General features: G+C 42.3%; 1 protein-coding gene and 1 non-coding gene across 2 annotated transcripts in view; one reads left to right on the top strand and one right to left on the bottom strand.

Annotated features, from left to right (window-relative positions):
* The window catches only part of CTNNBL1 (catenin beta like 1), a 152711-nt gene that overhangs the window by 79852 nt on the left and 47334 nt on the right, over positions 1–25525 (top strand). The window contains exon 11 of the mRNA XM_053926674.2: positions 17877–18058. Coding sequence (XP_053782649.1) covers positions 17877–18058 — 182 coding nt within the window. The remainder of the gene's footprint in view (positions 1–17876; positions 18059–25525) is intronic.
* Positions 4657–4758, bottom strand: LOC112304297 (U6 spliceosomal RNA). Its single transcript, XR_002974740.1, has one exon. It is a non-coding gene; the product is annotated as a U6 spliceosomal RNA (small nuclear RNA).

The raw sequence follows: 25525 nt of genomic DNA, 5'->3' as shown, positions 1-25525 counted from the left end.
AAAGACTTAGAAACTACCTCTAGGATCTCCTAAATTTTCATTTTTGAATGCTGAAGTTACTGTTAGATTAATTCTTTTGCATTAATTAGCTATATTAGCAGATTCAGCATTTCCTTTTTTCTCTTTCTCATGCTCTTTGTTATTTTTGTTATTTTTCTTCTTTGGACTCCCAAATGGGAAGTTTAATTGGGAGGGAATTTTTTTTTCTGCTAGCTATTTCCTTTCCTGATCTTCTAGCAAGAGCCACCAAGTTGTTCCCCATTACAGAGAGCCTATTCAGCACTAGGAGGCTGCAACACTAGAAGTTCAGGAAAATTTCTGTGGTTCCATTACCCTAAATACTGGTTTTTACTATGATTCAGGCATTCATCGAATCGTCATGAACGTGCCCCTGGAAAGGCGGCAGTAGAATACAGCATGGAAGTGATGCGGGCATGCTGGGGGCTTGGGGACCCAAGGGTTTGCGACCCACTGCGCATTCTTGTCTTTGTGCAGGGAAGGATCCCAGTGTGAGCCAGTGCAGGTGTAAAGTGAAGTGTATTGGTGAGGCGGTGAGACACAGAGTGGGCTGCTCCGCAGACAGAGCAGTCCCTCCCTAGTGGGGTTCACTTCTTTTTGGAGGCTCATTAAATCGAGGGGTAGGGCATTTGATAAAGAGGAGGAATATTCAGGATCTTTCTGTGCAAAGGGATGGAGACTTCTTGGGGAGTCCTGTCAGCCGTTTTGGTTTTTCATAGGGGCTTTCTCTTTATCATGGTGGCAAGGGGCGTGTCGTTAGTATGGTCATATGTTACAACGAGCATATAATGAGGCCAGTGTTTACTGCAAGCTAAAATTAGGCACCTGTTGGATTGAGCTGATCTCTGCCGGTTCTAAGCCATAAATCCTTTGAGGGTTGGCCTTACTCTCTCTTAGACGGTTCCCTAGCCCTTGTCAGTTACGGAGTTTCTCTGCATACCCCATCTCAGAAGAAGGATTTTGGAGTCAAGGTGAATGCAGGTTTGGAACACAGCTCTTTCACTTACTGGTTCTGGATATTTGGTGAGTTACTCTAATCTTTCTGATCTCTGACCCTCAGTTTTTTTTGTCTGAAAAATGGGAGTGACAGTGCCAAATATGCAGAGATTCTGTGGGAATTAGACTATGTGTAAAGTGTGAGGAATAGTACTGCAGCTTCTAAAACACTGATAAAGTACTAAGTTAACTTACTACATTAAGTACTAGGCTTATCCAGAGATGAAGAAGACAGGATTCCTCCCTTCATAAAACTCAGTAGCTAGTGAGGGAGGCCGACATTAAATAACTGTAATATAATTTAATTTCTTAACAGGAACAGTGAGCCCTGGCTGATGTGACTCAGTGGATTGAGTGCCAGCCTGTGAACCAAAGGGTCACCGGTTTAATTCCCAGTCCGGGCACATTCCTGGCTTGCCAGCCAGGTCCCCAGTAGGGGTCTGCTGTGCGAGAGGCACATCAATGTTTCTCTCCCTCTCTTTCTTCCCTCCCTTCCCCTCTCTCTAAAAATAAAGATTAAAAGATAAAAATTTAAAAGATTTTATTTATTTATTTTTAGAGAGAGGGGAAGGGAGGGAAGAAAGAGAGGGAGAAAACCATTAATGCAAGAGAAAAACATCAGTTGGCTCCCTCTTGCACGCCCTCCAACCTGGGACTGGGCCCGCAACCCAGGCATGTGCCATGACTGGGAATCGAGCTGATAACCCTTGGTTTCACAGGCTGGTGCTCAACCCGCTGAGCTACACCAGCTAGGGTGAGATGTGTAGTTTTGTATTTTGTAGTAGCCATGGTAAAAAGGTTAAAGGAAACGAAATTAATTTTAATAATGTTTTATTTAACTCACTATATTAAAAATCATAATTTTTACATACAAGCAGTTAAAGTACATGATTTATATTTAGATTTCATAAAATTTACAGTTGAGAAAGTAGATTTCCATACGCAAGTTTCTCCAAACGTACTTAAATGTTTTGCAATAACTGAATCAAGTATAAATTTTTCAATTTAAATTAAATTTAAATTTAGCTCCTTAGTTTCATTATCCACATTTCAGGTGCTCCATAGCTGCATGTGGCCTAGTGGCTACCATCTTGAACAGACATGTATACGTAGATAGATTTCGTCACTCCCCGAAGTTCACTTGATCTCTTTTGCAGTTAGTTCCTGCCAGCCCGCCTCTAGCCCCAGGCAGCCACCATCATTCTGGAATCTCATATATATAGAATTAAACAGTATGTATTTTGTTTAGCTTATTTCACTCAACAGACAGTTTTTGGGACTCACTCATTTTGCACGTATCTGTAGTTTCTTTTTCATGTTTAATAGTATTCCATTATATTTCTGCATTCCAGTATATTACTTGTTTTATTTATTAAACAGTTGATGATTTGGGTTGCTTTCAGTGTAAGTTTATTATTAGAAACTACCAAGCTGTTTTCCAAAGTGATTGTATTGTTTTATATTTCTATCAGTAAGTTGTGAGAATTCCAGTTGCTTATATCCTGTGCAACATTTGTTGTTGTCAGACTTTAATTTTAGCCATTGGCATGAGTGTGTATTGTTGTTTTAATTTGCATATAACTGATGACTAATGATGTTGAACATTTTTTCATATACATATTGACCTTTCTTTTGCTAAAATCAAACTTATTCTATTTATTCTAAATAAACTTTGTCTATTTTTTTTTGCCAGGGAAGACTGAAATTTATTTTTATTATACTTTATTGTTTATGCTACTTTTGTCTTTTTTTATTCGGGTTATCTTATTGAGTGTGAAGTATGGTTTAATCTAGATCTAAGCTTTTGTAAGGTCCATACTTTGGACATATTTCTTTCCTAGTCTGTGGCTTGCCTTTTCACATTTTAGCGGTGTCTTTTAAAGAGCAAAAGTTTAGCTTTGGTGAAGCCAAACTTTTACCACATTCACAGCCATCATGGGCTGCATGCAGCCTGTGGGACCATGGCGTGAACACTCCTGGGGCTAGGTGAGAGGGGCTGCCAACTTCCTTCTTTGAGCTGACTTACCAGGGTCTGTCCCATCATTTTTGTCCCTGCATGAGGCATGATGCTTGTCTCTGGAACTTTGTTCCTTCTTTGAGGGGTCTACCACTTGGCTAGTAATAGGAAAGGTCAGGGGTCCAAACTGCATTAGCATTATTATCTGCGACGTGCTAGGGAGGAAAGGTCAGTCTGGGGCCAAAGCCCCAGCCCAGTTTTGCCCCTCGTTAGGTACGCAGGGTTTCTGCCCTGGGGGCCTTTAGTGCCTGGCCTGTTGTTCCTACTCTGCTCATGCCTGACTGCCTACTACAGTTTTGTTATTTTTGCATATAGATGCCAGTTCCTTCATCACTTATAGCAAGGATTAGCCATGCTCCATTAAAATGCCTAGTTACTTCGTCTTTCCATATGAATTTTAGAATCAGCCTGTCAATTTCTAGAAAAATCCTGCTGGAATTTTTTATTTGGATTGAATCGAATCTACAGGTTATTTTGGGAAAAATGAACATTTTTGCAATAATGGTTTCCAATCCATAAACATGGTATATTTCTTCATTTATTTCAGTTTTTTATTTCTTTCATGAGTGTTCTAGTTTTTAAGAGAAGTTGATATTTTATATTTTTCTAGAAATTTGTCAGTTCATACAGACTTTCAAGTTTATTGATATCAGTTGTCCCCGTATTGTAATTCTTTCCCATATCTCTATTCCCTTTCTCCATTTTCTGTATTTTATGCCCCTTTTGTAATTCCTAATGTTATATATTTAAATTCCTCTGCTTTTTTCCTCAGTCAGATTTGTTACAAGTGGTTGGGATTGGTTTTACTTTTAGTTTGGTGTTGTATTTTTGTACTTGTTGCCTTCTTGGGCATTTTTTTCCTGCCTTTTTTTTCCTTCTTTTTCTCCTACTTTCCATTTATTGTGTTTCCCTTTTTCTAAATTTCTGAGTTGAACATTTAATGCTTTTCAAAATAATTCCCTTATTTATTTAATTTATTTTTAATAGTTTATATTTTTTTCATTACCATTTATTCCCCTTATACCCTCTTCCCCTCACTGCCCCCCACCCCACCGCAGTCACCACACTGTTGTCTGTGTCCGTGAGTTCTTTTTCTTTTTTGCTCAATCTCCCCACTCCCCACCCCCACCCCCAGATAAGGTTAAAAATATTCTCTTAAAATTGCTTAACTTCATCACATATTTCCAAGTGGTTAAGTCTTGTTATCTTATTACACTAACAGAAAATATAGGCCGAAAAATACCTACTTTTCTGAATTTGAGACTTTGTGGTCTTGTAGATGGTTATTTTTTCTAAGTGTTTCATGGACACTTGAATAGGATTTGTGTTCCTAGTGTATAAAGTGCTGTAAGTATGTCCTGTATCAATTCTGTAAACATATTTAGCTCTTCTATATATTTTTTTTTTCGGTCAAATTCTGAAGGAGGCATATATCTCTCACTGTGATTGTAGAGTTTTTTCCTACTTGACTTCTTCTTGCTTGTTATATTTGAACTTGCTTATTCAGCAAGTAAATGCTCATTTTATTTTAATCTTTAATTGTATTTTTATATAGTCCTTTTTATTGCATATAATAAACTCTTGAATTCTTGTGTAATTTTGTGTTTACTATTATATCCTTTCCCAGCATTTTATCTTCATAAATTCGCCCATCATCTTGTGTAGGGACTGTGCTAATCTGCTCTGTATCGTTCCAGTTTTACTATTTGTGTTGCTGAATTGAGGGCTCCATCATTTTATCTTTAGCTTTTTATGTCATTTTATATTATATGTGACTTTTATTAAGAGCATAATGTTTTTTATTTGGTTTTTTAGTCCATTGTGAGAGTTTGTCTTCAAGTAGATGAATTTAATGTATTTGTTTTTATTTTAATGACTCTCGTGCTCGGTCCTTTTCTTGTCAGTTTATTTTGTTCTAATGATTTCTTTGATGGTTTTATTTTGTTTGTCTTATATTTTGGTTCTTTCCTCATTTTCCTTCTTTTGTGGAAATAAGGAAATTATTCTTTCCATTTTTTTCTCTTAGTGAAATTGACTTTTTTAATTACTTTGGGGTTTTTTTCCCTATGAAATTGGAAGGGGTACCCTGTCCCTTCAGGAGGTGAGCTCTGCCTGCTTGTCCTGTGGTCATCTCTTCTCATCTTCCTCTCTATGTGTTCACGTTCTACTCTCTACATCAAACTATTTTAGGTTCCTTAAAACGTCTCATTATTTCCTCTGGGTGCTCACCCTTGATGTTTAGGCTTAACTTCTTTTTTAAAAAAAAATTTATTATTTTTTTTTAGAGAAGAGGGAAGGGAGGGAGAAAGAGAGGAAGAGAAACATCGATGCACGAGAGACACTTCAATCAGTTGTCTCACACAGGGCTCCAACCGGGGACCTCAACCCAGGCATGTGCCCTGACCAGGAATCAAACCAAGGACCTTTGGGTTGGCGGGTGGGCGCTCAATCCACTGAGCCACACCAGCCAGGGCTGGGCTTAACTTCTTTAGAAAGCCTCTGCCTGTAGGTCACTTCCCCTAGCCCTATACTTATACCACTGCCACCCCTAAATTTTTAGTGTTATGTTCTAGCACCTTTTGCGTAGCGCTGTAGAAGCACGTACCACACTCTGTGGTAAACGTCTGTTTGTCTCTGGCTGTACTGTACGACTCCTGAGAGCAGAAATCAGATTTTCCTCCTCGTTGTATCCCAGGACCTAGCAACAGATCCACACTAGATTCCCAGTAAATGTTTTCCAAACGAATGAGAAAAATCTGAAAAGCATTTTTGCTGTTTAGAATCATTAGGTCATAGAATTTCTGGTAAATCTTACAAGTAGAGCCAAAGAATGAGGAGTGACTTATTAAAGGCCATGAAGCTGAGAGAACTCAGTCTCCTGCCTGGAGGTGTTCAGTCCTATGCTTTCTTTCTCAAATTTTTTCGTGCACGAACACCACGGAATAGGCCAAGGGTGACTGTGATCTTCAAGGCTCTGGGGAAGCCGGGCTCAGCTGTAGTCCTGGGCTCGCTGCCCTGGTTGGCATGTGCCCACACAAGGCTGCAGAGCAGAAGCCAGCATGGTGTCCACACTACACTTTATCTCCCTTTGGGACACTCTTACCTCTCTGCCTCTGTGAGCCTTCTAGTTACTCAGGGTTATGGTTTAGGCTTTCATTTCTTACATCCTTTGTGCCCAAGGTTCAAAGAAGCCCTTCATGCAGATTTCTGGCCTCCCAGCTTTTGTTTGTGGGGCCTGGCCTGTTTGGAAGTCTAGTACCTCTTTGCCCTTACTGCACAGCCCTTCCCCTGTTGACCCTCCCACCCAGGTGTGAGTTTTGTTGTCAGGTGACTTTTTCATCCCTGTGTTAAGAGTGTCTGGATTTCTCAGTGCTTGACAGAATCAATAAGGGGGACGAAAGCTATTGTTATTTTCTCTCTCTGCCAAGGGACAGATGAAGCCATTTTGGAAAAAAAGAAAAGATTGTTGAAATGATATTTGAAAACGAAACTCATGCTGTGAAAAAAGCAGCAGGTCCCCATCCTAGTGTATAGGAGCCTCCAAAAAGGGAGTTTCTTAGACAGCTGACGTGTTTCAATGAAGAGAAAAGATGAGGTGAGGTGGGAGGTGCAGAATCTCCTGGACAGTGCAGGACCATATACTGAGAGAGAGAACCGGTTTCTGATGGAGAGCGTACTGCTCCTCGTGTGTCAGGGAGGCGGACCTCATTCTTGTGATTTGAGAGTCAAGATTTAGGGTACAGAGAGGTTGCTTGCATGGCCCATGGCTAGCAGCACAACAATTAAGACATGAATATGAACCAAGTGGAAGTTTTCTAGTCAGGTAGTTGCAAGCAAAATAAAATTTAAGAAAGTCATAATTTATTGTGCAGTTTAACAATGATTAGATGAAGAGAGTACAATTTACAGAAATAAGACTTGATTACACTTATACAGTAATGGTCATTTTAGAATTTAGCAGGAAATAAGGCCGAGCTGTCCAAATGCCCTCACTGTCCACTGGGTTGAGAGTGGTTTGCCATTTCCACGTTCTTGGTTACAGGTGTCTCTCTTTGGTGAGATGGCTGCTAGAAATAGAAGATCCCAGTATATCAGGTTTAATTATAGCCTGTATTCCAAATCATTTGCTTCTTGCCACCAGAAAACACTTTATTGTTCTTTAAGAAACAACAGAGCCAGTGGGAGACAGAAGAATTACATTGTCAGTTTCCTTGACAATGTTGACATGAAGCTTATTACTTCTGTTGTAAAACCCTGTTGCAGTTAGAGAGAGAGAGAGACCACCACAATCCCAAGGGATATGTACCAATGCAGTTTGGGTTTATACAGCAGAAATACAGTGAACCCATCTTGGTTATTAACTGTATGGGCACAAAAAGAGAGAGGAAGAGAGAGAAGGGTATGCAGACACATGCATTTCAGGGACCACCGATTTTTTATTTCTCTGATGATTTCCAGTAAGATTTTCTTTAATCTAAAGGGAAATGTCTCTGACAAAGGGAACAAAATAGCGATGGCATACCGTCTGCTAGGTAAGTCTTTGCAGGCCCAGTTCTGGGCTGTGAGCTTGCACCGAAACATACATGGGTGGGTAGTCCAGCCTGGGGAATTTTTTTAACCTTGAAATTATATCGCCTTGGATTTTATCTTGTTAATAGTGGTTTTGCTCATAATGAACATGTATGAATGTGCAAACTCTATTGCATTTTTATTCTTGTGGTCCTTCACAGAGTTTGGTGGTGGTTACTGTTTTTAAGAGCCACGGCCTTTTCTTCTGACATTTCGTCTCCGGGACTCTACTACAAGAGCAAAATAATCCTGTCGGCCGTGCTTCCCGGTGGGGCCGTACACAGTTTGTGCCCCGAGCTGCACACGCAGTCTCCACTGTTGTTTGTCCAGCAAGCGTTTCCTTTCTCCACTCACTGAGTGTGACCACTCTCTCTTAGGTGGGTAGTAGGAGTTTACACCTGTTCTCAAGGAACCAGAAACATGCTTCAAAAACACCAAATAATCCTTCCGTCAGCCCTCCAGGCCAGAGTCCCCTCCTCATGAATGGGAAAGTGCTGTGGCTGAGAAGGCAGGTTAAACTGAGCAAGAGAACACGGCAGGATATGGTGTAGGACCTGCCTGAGCCCTTCCGTCAGATTTCATGGCTGGTCATCGCTCCAGTGTTAAATCGCACATATTTTAAGTATATAATTTGATGAGTTTTACAATATTTTTTATTATTCCATGTTTATTTCTTAGGGGATTGTAGCTCTTTCTCTTTGCTTTTTTAGTGGTTGTTTCGAGGTTGATAGTGTGTGTCTCTAAGTTAGCACAGTTCGTCTTCAAGTGGTAGTACACGTTTCATCCATAGTGGGAGAACCTCCACACAGTAAGTTTCCACTTCTCCCTCCTGGTCTTGGTGCCGCGGTTGTGGTACATTTGACCTCTGTGTATGTTATAAATCCTGCTCTCTGTTACTTTGTTTGTTTAAGTGGTCAGTTAACCCTTAAAGATTTTTTTTAAGTAAGGAAAAAGTCTTTCATATTTACCTAGATATTCATCGTGGCCAGTGCTCCTCACACCTTTGTGCGCGCCCAGACCTCCATCTGGTGTCGGTTTCCTTCCTCCCGAGTGACTCGCTTCCACACTTCCTGTGGGGCTGGTCTGGCGGTGCTGACCTCTGTCAGTCGTCCGTGCTCGCCTTCGCCTGTGAGCGGTGTGTTCCCCGGGTGCACACAGCCTTCTAGGTTCACAGGGCTTTTCCTCTTCCTGTAGTCTCAGTGCTGCCTCGCTGTCGTCTGCAGGGCCTGGTGGCAACGGGCAGTCAGTCTGCAGTTGTTCTTGTAGATGTTCTTCCGAATGCAGTGTGTCCCCTTTTTCTGGGTGTTTTTGGAACTTTCTCCTTATCATTGATTTTGAATAGTTTATACCTGGTGTGGTCCTCTTCATGTCTCGTTTTTGGGGTTTATTATCGAGCTTCTTGGACCTGTGGGTTTATAGTTGTTGTCAAATGTGGAACATTTTCAAATTTACGCGTACTTTCTGCCCCCACCCTCCTTTCAGGAAATTCAGTTTCCTGTATATTAGGCTGCTTGAAATTGTCCAGCCACAGCTCACGGGTGGTCTATTCATTATCTTTTCAGTCTTTTTTTCCATTTCTGTGTTTTGTTTTAGGTAGTTTCTATTGTGTTTTCAAACTCACTCTTTTCTTCTGCAATATGTAATCTGCAGTTAATCTCATCCAGGGTATTTTTCATCAGACATTATATTTTTCTTTTCTAGATGTTCAATGTGGGTCTTTTTTCTATCTAACCTGCTTCTAGTTAACATGTTGAAGCTTTTCTCTACCTTCTAAAACATATCAAATGTGGTCGTAATAACTCTTAGTTCTTGTCATCTGCCATCCATGTTATTTTTACTGATGATTTTTCTCCTCTTTATGGGTAATACTTTTCCTTCCTCTTTGAATGTCTCTTAGTTTTTTACTGAAATTCACATACTATGAATTTTACCTTGTTGGATGCTGGATTTTTGGGGGGAAGGTATCCTTACAAATATTATTGAGCTTTGTTCTACTGTGTAGTCCAATTACTTTGAAAGAGATTGGTTTCTTTTGAGGCTTACTTTTAAGTGCTATTAGGTGGCAACCAGACCAGCTCTGAGTCTGTGGCTAATTTTGCCCCATTACTGAAGCAACACCCTTCTGAGGTCTCTGTCTGGTAAACTGAGCTCACAAGGTTTTCCCACTGCAACCGGTGGGAACACAGAATATTTCTGGTCCTCCGTGAGCTCCAGGGATGGTTTCCCCCTTCTTCTTTCAGGGGGTTCCTTTCTGCTGCTGTGGTTAGTTTCCTCATATGCATGTTCTTTATTATTATTATTATTATATTTTATTGTTTATGCTATTACAGTTATCCCTGCTTTTTCCCCCTTTGCCCTCCTCCACCCGCCCCCCCACCAACCCTGGAAATCCCCACACTGTTATTTCTGTCCATGGTCCATGATACATGTTCTTCCCACATGTATGTTCTAATCAGTACTCAACTGAAGACTCAAAGGGGACCCTCAGTGCAGCTCTTGGTTCTGGGGCTCTGCCCTGTGCCTCCAACCACATGGGTCCCTCTAGACTCCCCGTGTGGCTCCCCCCCTTCTCTGAGGCCTAGACGCTCTTCAAAGCAGCCGACTGAGCTCCTTGCCTGTGTTTCCCTCTCTGGGATCACTGTATTGTGCTACATGATGTCAGTTATCTGAAAACCACTGTTTTGTACAATATGTTTTGTCCTTTTGTTTGTTTGTTTTATAGGCTTGGAGGGGGATACAATTCCATTAGGCCCAAAGTGGAAGTCCAGCGGTATATTATATACTTCTAAAAATACTTTCTAAGCTATATTTTCTTACTATTTATTGCTGGTGGATGGTAATGCAACTAACTTTTGTGTATTGATCTTTCATTAAGCAACTTTGCTATGTAACGTCCGTCAGGTTTTATTGTGATAACTACCCCTACATCTGAAGGACTTACAATGACAGATATTATTTTTTACTCCTGGTACATCCATCACTGGCCATCTGAAGCTCTGCACCATATCTAATTTTGGGATTCAAGCTGAAGGAGCAGTGTTGAATGGGACATGCCTTTCTCATGGCAGGGAGAAAAGACTGAATAATTTGATAAGTCTTAAAACGTCTCCTCTAAAAACACACATATTACTTACAGTCACATTTTATTGACTATAAAAAGTTACATGACTATGCCTGGAGTCTGCAGTGGGAGGAGGGGTGTATGAGCAGTGATTTGTTCGAGCTGGCTCATACAGGCTCATGAGAGCTGATTGTACACATCTCTTTCCAACACTGTGTTCAGTGACATGAGCTGTGGTGGGAGTCTTTACACCACGTAAATTGGCACACAACAAATCAGCACTTTTTTCCTGGATAGCTGGTTGTTAAACTTTTGGTAGCAAGCCAGGGGTGTATGCCTCTTTGAGGTAGTAGAAGTTAGTAGTTGGGAACAGGATTGGTTTTTGTCACATTTCATTTTAATAATTTGTTAATTTGTATGTGCATATGTTTAAATTTTACTAGCTCTGACCTCTAATGCAGTATTGAAGAGGAGTACTGGCAATGGGCAAACTAGTCTTTCCCTGGTGTTAAAGGGAATGCATTTTACCGTGGAGTATAATATTTGCATTGACTTTTTTGAGATAGCATTTATCGGATTAAGAAATTTTTTTTCTTATGTCACAGATTTGATTAATCATGTTATCAAATGCTTTTCCTGCATTTATTAAGATGTTTTTTAAGTGAAAATATAGTGAAAATTGCATTAATGGATTTTCTGCTGTTGAACTTTCCTTGCATTCCTGGGATGATCCCTTCTTTTTATATGATTTGTAGGATTCCATATTTTATTTATGAATTTCATTTCTATATTTGGGTAAGAGATTGGCTTGTAATTTTACTCTCTCAGAAAGGTTTTGCTCTCAGAGGTTTTGTTTGTTTGATAGCTTTATTAAATCAGTTGAATAGTGTTCCTTATTTTTCTGTTTTCTATAGGAGTTTGGGTTAACATTGGAATTATTTCTCTCCTTCTGTTCATTTTTATTTTAACTTATTTGTTCCTTTTTTTCCCATTGATCACTCTTGGTAGAGATTTTAAAATTTTATTGGTCTTTTCAAAGAACCAGATTTGGGCTTTGTTGATTCTCTTTATGAGGGATCGACAACTAAGGCCTGTGGGCCAGATCTGACTGAGGCCTGTTTTCTATGGCCAGCAAGCAAGAATGGCTTTTATATCTTAAAAGTATTATTATTTATATATGGGGCTGGCAAATGTAGGTTTACAGCTGTGAGTACTCAAAACAGAGTTCATTTTTACATTATTATTTATTGATTATTGTATTATTTATTTTTATTAAAACTATAAACCTACTTTTGCCCACCCCTGTGTATATTGTACATATAGTGTGTCTATGTATATGAATATATATGTGTGTATGAATACACACACACACACATTAACACACACAAAGAAAAAGATGCCACAGAGACCACATGTGGCCTGTAAAGCCTAAAATACTTCCTGTCTGACCCTTTACATAAAGTTTGCCAACCTGTGCTCTCTAGAGTTCTGGATTTGGGGTGACTGACTGTTTATCTTACTTTACTGGGAGCTCAGCCATGCTGTGAGTGGCTTCTCTGCATATCTGGCCCACCCCTGTGGTAGAAACAAAAATTTTAACCTTTGTTTTATACATTGTTCTGCTTCCTGGCATAGGTAATCAAGTAGTTGTTGGTACCGTTGTTTATGAAAAATGGATGAGAATAGAAATTGAAAATTCAAAAAACGTGTCTAGCAACATGAAGACCGCCATCATTCTGTTTTACTGATGGAATATCCCTTAGCATCTACCAGAACACCTGCGTTCTTTGGCACTGTAGTTTGAGAGCAGCCATGAGCTTGGTCATATTGGTCGGCCTGTCTAATTCATAGAAATCTGGATCCTAGAAAGTGATGTTATATTTTGGAAGCTAAAAAGGAAGTGAACTTTATTGTTTACTTTGTAAAGCAAGCAAAAGTGATCTCCTATACCATACTCAGGTTTCTAGCCAGGATTAGTTTATGACTCACAGTATCTTTTAAAGAATGCCTGTCTCTTTTGGCCAGGGAGGGGATGACTCGACTTTCACTTGTTTTGAATAAGTTTCCCCCAGGGTTCCATCCTTCTCTAGTACTTACTTGCTGCACCCTCTTGGGGTAGTTTTCTTCATACCATTGATTCATGGTTACTTCCCATAGATTTAATGATTCTTCCAAATTCCCCCCTATTTTAAATCTCATTTCTGGACTTCAGACTCATAAGTCTAAGTTGGACATTACTGTCACGTCTCACAGGCACCTCAGGTGCAGTATGAACTCAAACCTTTTTACTTCTAGTCTGTTACTACTTTGCCTTTTTTACCAGTATCTCTGCTCTTCATAGATCTTTCCTCTTTCTTCTGTTTCCCTGTCCCCCCTCACCCCTGATGCTGTCCATCCCACTGTGGCAAGTGTAATCTCTCCGGTACACAAGATCAGCAGGCTCCCCGCTTTGCCGCTGCCCCTCTTACCCTTTCTGCTGTAGCGCTACCACGCATCCCTTCCCTGAATGTTCCGTGCTTGCTCGTGTCTTTGCATACGCTGTTATTTCCTTCTGCTTGAAACACCTTCTCCCTTTTTGCCTGTACAGGGAAGACCTTCAGTGAAGCTTGGTTCAGGCATCATCTCCTTGCAAGGCCTCCCCGACTCAGACACAGTCGGCCCCCTTCCTGTGTTCACATTCTACTTTTATACACCTCCACGTGGCGTAGTGCTCAGCTATTCTCAGTCTATCCATCTTCTGCAGACCTGTCTCCCCTGTGAACTGAGCTTCTCAGAAGCGTGCGCTGTGCCTGTCTCTACCTCCTCAATTTAATATCTGGCACCTGTTGGGTACCTCATAAATATTTGATGAAACAACAAATGCACAAAAAATTACACTCAGAATGCATGTTTATTGCAAACGTGTTTTCATATAGTAAAGAATAAGCTAATGAAGACAAGAATGGAAACTTACCTTTCCCCACCCCTCCTCCTCGTCAGAAGGTTCACTTTAGCAGAACGGGGAGCAGATGACTCCCAGTCATTTTGCACAACCACCCGCTTTTATGGAGGCTTTTGCATTCACGTTGGCGCTAGCGTGATCGACAGCCTGATGAACCCAGACAAGACTAAGATAAACTACTTGTCCTGCAGTAGAATAAATATTTCAAATAACGTCAGCCCAAGAAAGTCAGCTATTGATTGCTAAAAGCCTGAATTTAAGCCCGATGAATATTCCAAAGTTCACCTCCATGCAGCTTGCCTAAATGGTGATCAATATGCAATTACTGCCCCCTTAAACGCCTCTCACACTGCCTACCTGGAGAAGGGTTTTACTTTTAGACCTTTTGTTTGTTGAATTTGCTTGGGCAAGAAAAAAAGACTGGGCCAAACCAGAGTTCTTTGCCTTCAGGATTTCAAACAATTCCATGGTTTTGTGAAGCGGTTGGAATGTACGCCGCATGGTAACTGAAGGAGCCCTGTTTACGTGGTCGCCATTCATTTCAAGAGGCTTTCTCCTGAGTGTCTAAACAGTGAGGATGTGTTTATCTCAGTTCCCTAATTCCTGCTCACATGACTGTCTGCCCTAGTCATACCTCTGTAAATCCTAGTTTATAAAGTAGGTTGCTGAAGTCTAGCAGAAGTAAAAGCAAGTAAAAGAAGTAAAAGCAGGTTTTTTCCTCTAGTTTCCTGTTAGAATTTTATCTTGATACAGAATCTTTGCCAGCTGAATTTGGAGCCCTGTTTACCCTGGCCCTGATATTTAGGACTTTATGTCTCAGGATAAAAAATATGCCTTTTTTATACCACCGCCATAGTCGGAACCCTTTGTCACTTTTCACTTACACTGTTGTCACTGTCCTCCCTGCCCAAAGCTCTGTGACCCCTCATCCCCCCGCTGCCAGATTGAGCTATCTGAAGTGCGTCCATCCTACCCTCCTTTTCCTAAAGATTGCGTGGCGTCTTGACATCTACGGCCTGGAGTCCAGGTCACCTGGTAGCACATCTCGGGCCGGCCGTGGGCTGTCCTTGCCCACCTTCCTCAGTTGTCTTCCACCAGCGGTATCAAAACGACTCCTCGTTCCTCAGGTGGCATGCTGTTACAGGCCTCCTGTACCTTTGCACACGCTGTTTCCCCACTGCCACCAATGTCCTTGCCCTCTCTTCTCTGCCTGGCTGATCTTTCTTCAGACATAGTTCCCATATCACCTTCCACTTGACACCTTCACTGACTTCTCCAGGGTAAAGTTAATTCTCTCCACTTCGCACCTCCTCGGTCTTCACTTTCACTGCTTCAAGCTTTTGAAGTTTGTTACTTACCTGTCCTTCAGTTGCTTACAGACAGGGAGCTTGTAGTTCCTACCAGCTCGTAGTTCTGTACTACAGTACAGTTCTTACTACACTGCCAGCTAGTGTGGAGCATGTTGCACCGAGGCGTGCTCAGCAGTAGCCTTTTTTTTTTTTTTTTTTTAACTTAGTCGCTGGATTGAATGTCATATGTGAGTATCTGTAGATCGTTTTGATTGATCCCACAGCAAGAGGAATAAGGGTAGGAATATTCACGATACATCCTTGGTGTTTGAGGTTGGCACCAAGTGGGATGACCAGCTGTCTCCGTTTAGCCAGACCTGAGGGATTTCCTGGGATGTGGTACTTTCAATGCTAAAAATGAAGCAGTCTCAGGTAAACAGGGATGGTCGTGCACCGAGCTGTACTGTTGGCAAGCTTTGTACCCACTCCCCTTCCCTTCACTCCCTGGGCCCCAATCCTGGCCAGCTAGTCGGACCCAGGATCACATGCCTTATCATTGTCAGTGCTAGAATAGTGCAGCGTTTTAATGGTGTTCCCTCCACAAAACACTGTTCGAATGATGCTTCTGATTCTTTTTCTTTGGCTTTTATGCAGGAAATTGGATGAAGGGCTTTGGGTTAAGTTATCACCACCTTTTTTTTTTTAAGATTTTATTTATTTTTAGAGAGAGGGAAGGGAGGAGAAAGAGAGGGAGAGAAACATCGATATGACGACTGGTGTGCCTCTCCCCCTTCTTGATCAGCCTTGCCTTCCATTGCCTGACCAATCACCTCGCTCCATCTATTAGTTCTCCCTTTTTTTTAAATCTTCAGTCTCCTCATTACCATTGACTTTTTGAAATCCTAAAAATATGATTAAATTGTCCACATTATTAAAAATAATAATTAAAAAAATCTTAGCCTGGCTTTTTTCTCAAGCTGATGGACTCTCTTGTCCAAGATTTGCTAATGGGTAGCCTATACTCACCCTCTTACTTTCTCACCTCCTTTCAAATATTGACATATGTATCCGTATTTTCCCATACTCCACCAAATACATACATGTCTCTCTCTCTCACTCTAAAGTAACTAACATGTAATAGTCTCAGAACAAACATACTGAATTGTGTCTTCTTAAATCCCACAATCGGTTCTTTAGTTGGAGGGCTTATTGTGTCCTATAAGACTAGGAGGCATGGCCTTCGATATGGCCCTTGTTTCTGTCTCTGATCTAAGCCAAACACTGCTCCTTGGCATGCTTCAGACATGCCAGGCTTTTGTCTGCTATTTGACCATGCCAGCCCATTTTCACCTGAGAGCCTTTGTACGTGGCTCTTCCTTCTGCTTTTAACGTTTTGCCCCTAAAATATACGTGACCAATCCATCTCATTATGTCACCCAGATCTCAATACAACGTTATCCCTAAAGAGGCCTTCCTCGATTACCTAACCTAAAGTATTCCCCCCAGTCATCCTTTCACATTGCTTTGTTTCCATGACACTTAACCACTATCAAGTATCTTGATTTTCCATTTGTCTCTTGCAGTTACAATTAAGCTCCATAAGAACGGAGACTTGATATGTCCTGTTCACAAAAGATGTATTAAATATTTGTAGACTGAATAATACATGGGGGGGTTATATGCTGACTTATACTTTTCCCTGATTATTTCATATTAGTCTACCTGAATAGATTAAATGCTTTTGAAAGCAGAAGGCATGTCTTTTGTTTTTCTGTTTTGCCCACCACAATACTAAGTGCTCAGTAGACATTGAATGTGGGCTTGGTTGGTTGATTTAGCAGCTGTACTGAAATATGAGATGACTGACTTGCTCCTCTCTACCTCGTAGAGTGTTGAAGAAAACAGTGTGAGGTTACAGGAAATGGTACTCTTTTGAGAAGTGTCTTCAAGAGTAATAGCCAGTGGCAAGATTATTCTGTGACCTATGGATTCAAAAGGGAAAATCTCCCTTGTGTTTTCCTGAAAATAGCTTATCTTTCCTAATTCTAAAAAGTATTGGACATTCATTATGGAAAAATGAAAACCACTAAAAAGTAGAAAAAAGGAATAATAAGATGCAGAAAAAGCATTTGACAAAATCTAACACCTTTCCTGATAAAAAATACTTAAACTAGGAATAGAAGGGAACTTCAACCCTTGATATAAAGCATCTGAAAAAAATCTACAGCTAATATCACACTTAATGGTGGAAGACTAAGTGTTTTACCCTAAGATCAGCAACAAGACAAGGATATCTACTTTCACCACTTCCATTCAGTTTTTTCTTTTAAGATTTTATTTATTTTTAGAGGAAGGGGAAGGGAGAGAGAAAGAGAGGGAGAGAAATATCAATGTGTGGTTGCCTCTCATGTGCCACCTACTGGGGACATGGCCTGCAACCCAGGCATGTACCCTGACTGGGACTCAAACTGGTGACCCTTTGGTTCACAGGCTGGCACTCAATCCACTAAGCCACACCAGCCAGGGCGAATTGTACATTTTTTAATGGCTGAATTGTATGGCATGTGAATTACATATTGATAAAGCTGTTAGAAAGAAAGACAAAGGAATAATAGGCAGTCCATAATTTCACCACCTTGAAATAACCTGTGTAAGCAATTTGGTCTGTTTTTTGCAGTTTTAATGCATATTTTTCACATAGTTGGGGTAATGGCTTCATGTAGAATTTTGAATGCATTATCTTTTATGTTTATTATTCTGACCTTGAAAAGTTGTTCGTATTATTACAGACTCTCCTAATTGTTCACAAGTGTGTAGTATTCCATGTAGATATACCATAATGTAATAATTTTCTCATTGGTGGATATTTAAATTGTTTTTTTCTTTATTTTTTCCCATTATAGTAAGTACTGTAGTAAATACACTTTTTAAAAAGGCAGGCACATCCCTATGAAATGCCTTATGTGAAACCTCTTTTGTCCCCAGAGAAAAGAAGATCTCGCGGAGCAGTGCCCTGAAAGTGTTGGACCATGCCATGATCGGACCCGAGGGCACGGACAATTGCCATAAGTTTGTTGACATTCTTGGCTTACGGACCATCTTTCCCCTCTTTATGAAGTCTCCCAGGAAGATCAAGAAAGTGGGGACCACCGAGAAGGAACACGAAGGTAGGATTCACCGGGAAGCTCAGCTTGTTTAGGTGCATTGGGAGAAACGGTGGCAATGAGAGCTACGCTGAAAAACCCTGATCCGCCTTTGAGGAGCAGACTCTTACGCTGACGAGTGCTACCTTTTTCTTTCCTACCTTTTGATTTTCTGTGCATGGAAAGCAACCCAGAGACCCCAGATCGCTGATGGCCTTTGTTGCACTGGCTCTCTGCTTGCTTGCATCCTAGTGGTTCCATTTCTTTCTGGCCTGTTAATACATCTGTGCGTGAGGGTTTTGTTTTCTTCACTGTAATTTGTAGCAAGGTGTCTCTCTGATGGAAGACCCTTTTGAAAAGAGTAATGAGATGGCACCACATGTCACCTCCGGAGAGGTGCTTTCATGTATTTCTGTATTAAAGTATGATTCAGCTAACATCAGGAATTGCCGAAGTAAACTATTTACAGCCCAGATTCCCCTTTTTATGTCTCTCCTCCCTGATGGCTCACACTCCCAGCAAAACGCTGCCATGAATTGCGACGCTGTAACCAGAGTCGTCACTGCAGGCCACTCTCTTCCCGCTGTTGTCTAGTGGACCGCCGCGTCCCTCCCCCAGTGCATAGCCACAGTGCGGTCTGGAAGGCGGAGGGTTTACGAGCATTGACAGTTCTGCTGGAGGCTGCCACACACTAGTTCTAGGGAATTTACGTGGTTATTGTAATGTGGGGACGGGGCAAGTAGGGGTGTGAGTTGCTGGTGTGTGTAAGAGAGGAGGGGAACTTGAGCTAATTGGCTCACTCATTTGGTTGTCTTGTCAAAAGGTAACGTTCGTCCCATGATTTGGATAATTTGTGTGTGTGTGTATGTGTGTGTTTAATAGAATTGGTGTTGGTATCTGAAACATCTTTTGCATTCCTCGCCCTGCTAGATAAAAGTTTCCCTTCTCAGCCCTGGCTAGGTGACTCAGTTGTTCGGAGCATCATCCCATACACCAAAAGGTTGTGAGTTCGATCCCGGGTCAGGGCACACACCTGGGTTGTGGGTTTGATCCCTGGTCAGGGCTCATGCGGGAGGCAACCAGTCGATGTTTCTCTCTCGTATCTTTGCTTCAATCTTTCTGTTTCTGTCTCTGTCTCTCTTTCTCCCTCTCCCCCTCCCTCCTTCTCCCCCTCTCCTCCTCCCCGCCCCCTTTCCTCCTCTCTTTCTAAAATCAATAAACATATCCTCAGGCAAAGATTTAAAATAAAAGTTCCCCCTCTCAAATTGACTTTGCTTAGTATCTTCCCCCTGGAGTAGCCAAAGGGAAGGTGATGTGACTATCTTCAGCGGTCACCTCCACTGATGCCTCCTCGACCAGTTCAGCTCTCCAGAGACAACAGAAAGTCTGGCAAGGGGGGAACTGGCAGTGCAAAAAATTGTGAACTAGACACCTAGGAACAAGCAGAGAGTTCAGTTCACTTCAGATCAGGTACTGACTAATTAGCAGCCATAAACATGTTTACCAGGCATAAACAACCCTACAGTGGTCTTTTCTATTTTCTCAGTAGAAATTCAGCAAAACGAGGGTAATGGAGAAGGAGGAGGTGGTCTTGGAGATCTAGGAGATAAAATTTTGCAGATAGTCATCATTCCTTGAAAACCTGCCACAGTCCTAGTATTGCTGGGTTAAGGGCTATCTTATTTAGGCTTAAATGAAGTAGGTGGTGGTACCTTTGTCATCTTTTAGGAAACTAGCTGAGAAATGAAGCAAGCTGTGGTCCCGGGCTGTATTTTCCTCCCAGTCTCTAAAACGAGGAAACTAGATTAGTGAACGAGAAGCTCTGCTATCTGCACCTTCAGATTCTGAGGCACAGGCCCTGTTGTCAGGGCCTTGCCCTGTAACCCAGTGCACTCCACAGGACCATGCTGTGGCTTACCTGCTGGGTTCCAGTGAGAGACTGGATGCTTCAGCTTTTTTTTTTTTTTTAATTGTTGTTCAGGTACAATTGTCTCCACTTTCTCCCCACCACTCCCTGCCATGCCCCACCCATCCCCATCTGCCACCCTCAATCCTAACCCCCTTTGGCTTTGTCCAGGTGTCCTGTATACATGCTCCTTGATGACTCTTCCCCCTTTTTCCTCCATGAACCCTCCCCCCTCCCCTCTGGTTACTGTCAGTTTGTTCTTTATTTCCATGTCTCTGGTTATATTTTTCTTGCTTGTTTGTTTTGTTGATTCAGTTCCACTTATAGGTGAGATCATAGAGTATTTGTCTTTCACCACCTGGCTTATTTCACTTAGCATAATACTCTCCAGATCCATCCATGCTGTCACGAAGGGTAAGACCTCCTTTCTTTCTGCTGCATAGTGTTCCATTCTTGAGCATGCTTAAAGAAAGAGAAGGAAAACAGCCCTTAGCTGGCTCTTGCTCTGTGCGTGGCACTGAGAAGAGAAGAAGTGACAGATTCAGTGAGCAGCTGTTTTCCTTCTGAAAAATGTGCCCGGTCACATGCTGGTAACAGTACATTTGCTCTAGAGTGCCTGCGTTAGGAATCTGATGACCTTATATTAGTGAGGGCAATGGCTTGGTAAGACAGCTCCTGAAAGGCATGTGTGGACTGTAATGGCTGGTGAGGATGAACCCTGCATCCAGAATACACCAGCGAGAAGAAGGGATCCCCCTAGGAGAAAATACAGCTCTGGGCCTCCTCACTAGCTGCTCCTGGCACACTGGCCCTTGCGCCATGAAGGGAGGATGAGAGTGAAGGCAGAGCAGGGCAGGGCATGCTGTGCGAGGTTTCTTTGTCCTGTCTCGTCCTGTGGCGTACTCTGTGCTGGCCGGCTTGTATGCTAAGCGAGAGCGCAGCAGCCTCAGCCCTTCCCGAGTATTTACAGATCAGCTCATCCCTAGCCCCAGGCTTCCACCATGCTCTTTCTTCAGTCTGTAACAATTTTCTCTGCCTGGCTACCTTTCAGTCATCCTTCAGCTCTTTAGTTTTGCTGTCACTTTCTCAGGGGGGCATATCATGAGCCCCTGGACTAGAATAGAGCCTCTTATTTAGTGGACTCTGGTCTCCAGACTTTGTCTTCATAGCCTTTAAGATAATGGAACCAATGGCCTTGCCACCTGTGGGTCCCAGGGCCCAGCCTGGTCCTGGCGTGTGGCGGATGCACAGTTAACGTTCAGTGACTGCATGAATAAATGGCCACTTTCCTAAAAGACTCTCATTAGGAGCAGACATGGGTTTGGAACTCTGCTCAGAGCCCTGTGATGTTAATGCCAGTGCATTGACTTCACGTTGATGGTTGTCAGTCACACTCCTGGAGTGAGGGGTCTCTCCCCCAGCTTGTTGGGAAGCAAAAACAAATGGGTCGCTAGCCGTAAATTTTACTTTGTCTCACGGACTTGGAGTCTATGGCAGAAGCATCCTCCCCATTCCCCACTTTTAGGGCCGTGTCCTTAAGAACCATATAGTGGATAGAACTTCCTTATAGGTGAAGCCACCCTGTGGCCAGCTGCTTTGGGCAATCCACCAACTGCTAATGAGGCAGTATGGGCTGGGAATCAGGTCGCCATTCCTGAAGCTCCTGTAGGCCGACTGCATCCTCCCTGTCTTGTCAAACCTCAGGACTGGTCACATATCGGGGTCAGTCGCCTCCTTTAAGTTTACCCTGGTCCAGTCTGAGTCCTCATCATGTCTCGGGACCTTCCCCAGACACCTATGGCAGCAGTATCGCCGACTGTGATACAGATGGATCCACTGCTTATCGACCATGTGATTTGGGGCAAATTCCTGAGTTTTCTGATCCTCGGTTGCCTCATCTGTAAAAATAGTGAGACTAGCTGGCATGTATGCTTAGTATACGTAGATCCCAGAATAGAGTAGTTACCTTAAGAAGTATAAGTTCTCCCTACCAAACCTGTCTCCAGTGCTGCCCACCCTGGCCTTAGTCACATGCACCCATCCTTCCAAGAGGTCCCCGGGAGAGCCAGGCAGACTGCACACACCTTGGTGGGGGAGGACTGCAAGAGTGTGGGTTTTATTTATGCTAAGTAATGGGGCAACGTAAAAGCAGCTGTGTTCCTAAAGCCAACAAAAGGGGATGAGAGAGGAGAACTTTTCCATTAAGGTGACTAGAGAGGAGGAAGAAGCAAAAACTGTCCTTATAACCTAGAATTGCTGGTAATTTAGTTCCTCTTTTGTGAGTTGGGGTGGAGAAGGGAAAGAGTTATTGTAATTGAAATCCATTCAGGTTTGCATAATAAAACCTTCAGAAATAGATCAGGGGAGGCATTTCGCTTGGGGGATGGGATGGAAAGAAATAATTTGCCCTTGTGTGCAATAGCATGATTGGCTGCCTCCTTGGCTTTATAAAGAACAGCACAGTATATATTGTCTCCTTGGTATTAACTGCTTCAGAATAGGAATGGAGCGGAAAAGAGCTGGGATCCAGAAATGGCATTTGACCTTTACTTCTTGTCTCTTTCTAAAATTCTTATTAAAATAGGTCCAATTTTTCTTATACTGCTTCATTAGGTAGGTGAGTTATTGAGTTTGTAGCAGTTCTAGTTAATTGCGCTGTTTTAACATGGTTCCCCTGGAGGCTGTTAGAAGCTTTAAGGGGGTGAGCTGCCAAGCAGTGTGTAGGTGTGTGCGGTGCATGCCGGGCATGTGCACACGTTCTACCTCACGAACAATGAGAGCAGTTGATAACAGGTTAGTGCTTTAAAGAATAACATTCTGTCATCTGCAGAGAATTGTAATTCTGGTGGGCTCTACATGTCAGGGAGCATGTCATTCATTGCCTGGTGCTCCCTGGACTCCTAACAGTGAGGAAGTGCGGACCTGCGCTCCCACCGCCTACCAGGGTTAGAAGAGGGCGATGGCAAAACCTTCCCTGCAGTCAGGAAAGAAGGGAGTTTAATCAACACAGGCAAGAAGGAAACGGTCTTGAAGTCTCCATGGTGAACTGAAGTAAATGACATGGCATTGTTTGGGGCCAGCTGTGTTCAAAATTTAACAAAGACCTAGGATGTGGCAGGTCCCAAGGAGAAAGGGAACAAAATAGAACTCCTGTCCTAGAGGAAGCTATTTTTTCCTAGTGTTCCTTCTCCAGATGCCTTTCCTCTGCCTGTTCCCGGATGTTCATTTTTGCATGTCTTGGCAGTGTCTTCCCTGTCTTCCTTTACTTCCCTTCCTCCTCCCCTCCCCTCCTCCTCCCCTCCCCTCCCTTATCTTATCTTATCTTATCTTGTCTTGTCTTGTCTTGTCTTATCTTATCTTGTACCTGCTGCTGTAAACTCTGTCTCTTTGCCATTAATTCCTAAATCTTCAACCTGGTTTCTTTCTCAAGCTCTAGTCCAGGGGTGTCAAACTCATTTTCACCAGGGGCCACATCAGCCTTGCAGTTGCCTTCAAAGGACCAAATGTAATTTTAACTCCTTAATGGTTAAGGACTAGTTACATTTATACAGCCCTAAAATTATTTCTGCCCTTTGAAGGCAACCTTGAGGCTGATGTGGCCCCTGGTGAAAATGAGTTTGACACCCCTGCTCTAGTCAGCACAGCTAATTAACCAGCAGACAATCCCATCAGATACTCACACTCAACTCTTGCAAAACCATACTCGTTCCTTGCTTGCCCAAGTCTCTTCTGGTTCCCTGTCCTGGTAAATGTCACCGCTCTCCACTCCACCACCCACAGCAGAAATCAGTGCATCCCGCTTAGCTGTAACTGTCCAGCATGTCGTTGATCTGAAGTCCTGTGAATTGTACCTTATGAAAAAATCTCGAATCAGTCTTCTCCATTGCCTTATCGCCTCTCCCGAATGTCACTGTAGCCTATTTAATAAGTGTGTCTCTTTTAGTCTCCCAATTCTCCTGTCCTCTCCGATCCGTCCTGCACGCCACCAACCAAATGAGGGAGGCACTCCCAGCCCTCAATGAATTCATAGTTTAAGGGAGAGGGAGAAAAGCAATTTGCATACATTTACCCAAAACTCTTATTAGCAAGTGCAAAGACATATCAGACCAGAGTACTTCATTATTAAAGTGTGCAGGAGAACAGGAAGGCTTAGGGAGAAAGGTACTTCTGGGAGAAGGGAGATGATGACATAGGTTAAAACAAAGGGCACTGGAATTTCGGCCTACCGGTGCACTTGTTACTGCCTGCTTCAGCATCTGGAGGGGCATCTTCACACAACTCATCATATTTGAGCCTGACGGCAGCCCCACAGAGTTGCTGTCATTTCTCACTCTGACGATGAGGAAATCGTAAAACTCAAGGAGATCATGACTTCAGGTCACAGTAGGCAAGTAGCTAAACCGAGACTTAGACCCTCAGCTTCTGACGCCAGACCTCATGCTCACTTCACAAAGTCGCGCCATGGTATTTGCTCTTCGGGGTCCACCAGACTAGCTTGTTCTCTTCTCTGGATTGTTCATGAAGTCAAAAGTTCTTGATCAGAAGACCTTGGTTCTAATCTTGGTACTTTGCCCCAAGACCAGTCAGCGTGGTAGTGGGGACTCTTATCCTTTCCCATAGCACAAATGATAAGGCATAATGACGTAGTAAAATTATTGTTAGACATTTCTGGTATCTTTTACAGTGTTTGGTGCACGGTAGCTGCTCAGTAAATATTGGTTGAATGGATAAATGCATTTATTTAACACCTGTGTACCACTTACAATAAAGATCGAGACACATGCCTATAGTTAAAGCATTATGGAATTCAAGGACTCTTACCATAGTGACCAGTTATGGTTCTCCCATAGGGCCACACACAGAATCTGTCCCATGGTGAAGTACATGTGGCCTTATGAAGTCCCATGGTGTAATACATGTTTGTTTATTCATCTGTAAGAACAGAATTAATACCACCCTTTTTGGATCATTGTGAGAATTATTGTTGTCTAACATAGTGTGGGGATTGATAAATGTTCATTTATTATAAGTTATTATCTTAATACTGACCCAGACATCATACTCTACTAAATGTTATACTAGAAGGTGTGGAAGCCCAGACTTCTAGGGATCCTGGTAAGGCTTAAGAGAAGACATGGCATTTGAGTGTTTCCTAAAAGACAGGTAGTATTTCATGCTCACACCAGTGATGGGAGCAGCAGAGGGGTCCATGAGCATTAAGGCATGTATAACAATTATTGTGATACAGGTGATTAAGAACGTGGGTTTTGGATGAAGACAAGATTGGGTTGGAACCTTGGTCCTTTCATTTACTAGCTGTGTGAGTTTGGGAAAGTTGCTTAACCTCTCTGAGCCTGTATTTCCTCAATTGTAAAATTGGAATAATATTGGAATCTTATAAGGGTGCTGTATATGGGGATTAAGTGAAATAATACAGATAAAGTGCTTAGCACAGTGCCTGCCTCACTAATATTAGTGGTCGTGATGAGATGGATTTCCGATTTGTGTTCTTCTCCTTTGTGCTCTGTTGGTAATTTTAGAAGTACTCACTTGAAGAAATGCTTTCCTTCCCTGAGTCTGCCATT

The sequence above is a fragment of the Desmodus rotundus genome, chromosome 6, assembly GCF_022682495.2.
Source record: "Desmodus rotundus isolate HL8 chromosome 6, HLdesRot8A.1, whole genome shotgun sequence".
Classification (NCBI taxonomy): Eukaryota; Metazoa; Chordata; class Mammalia; order Chiroptera; family Phyllostomidae; genus Desmodus; species Desmodus rotundus.
This window is presented reverse-complemented; position numbering and strand designations above follow the sequence as displayed.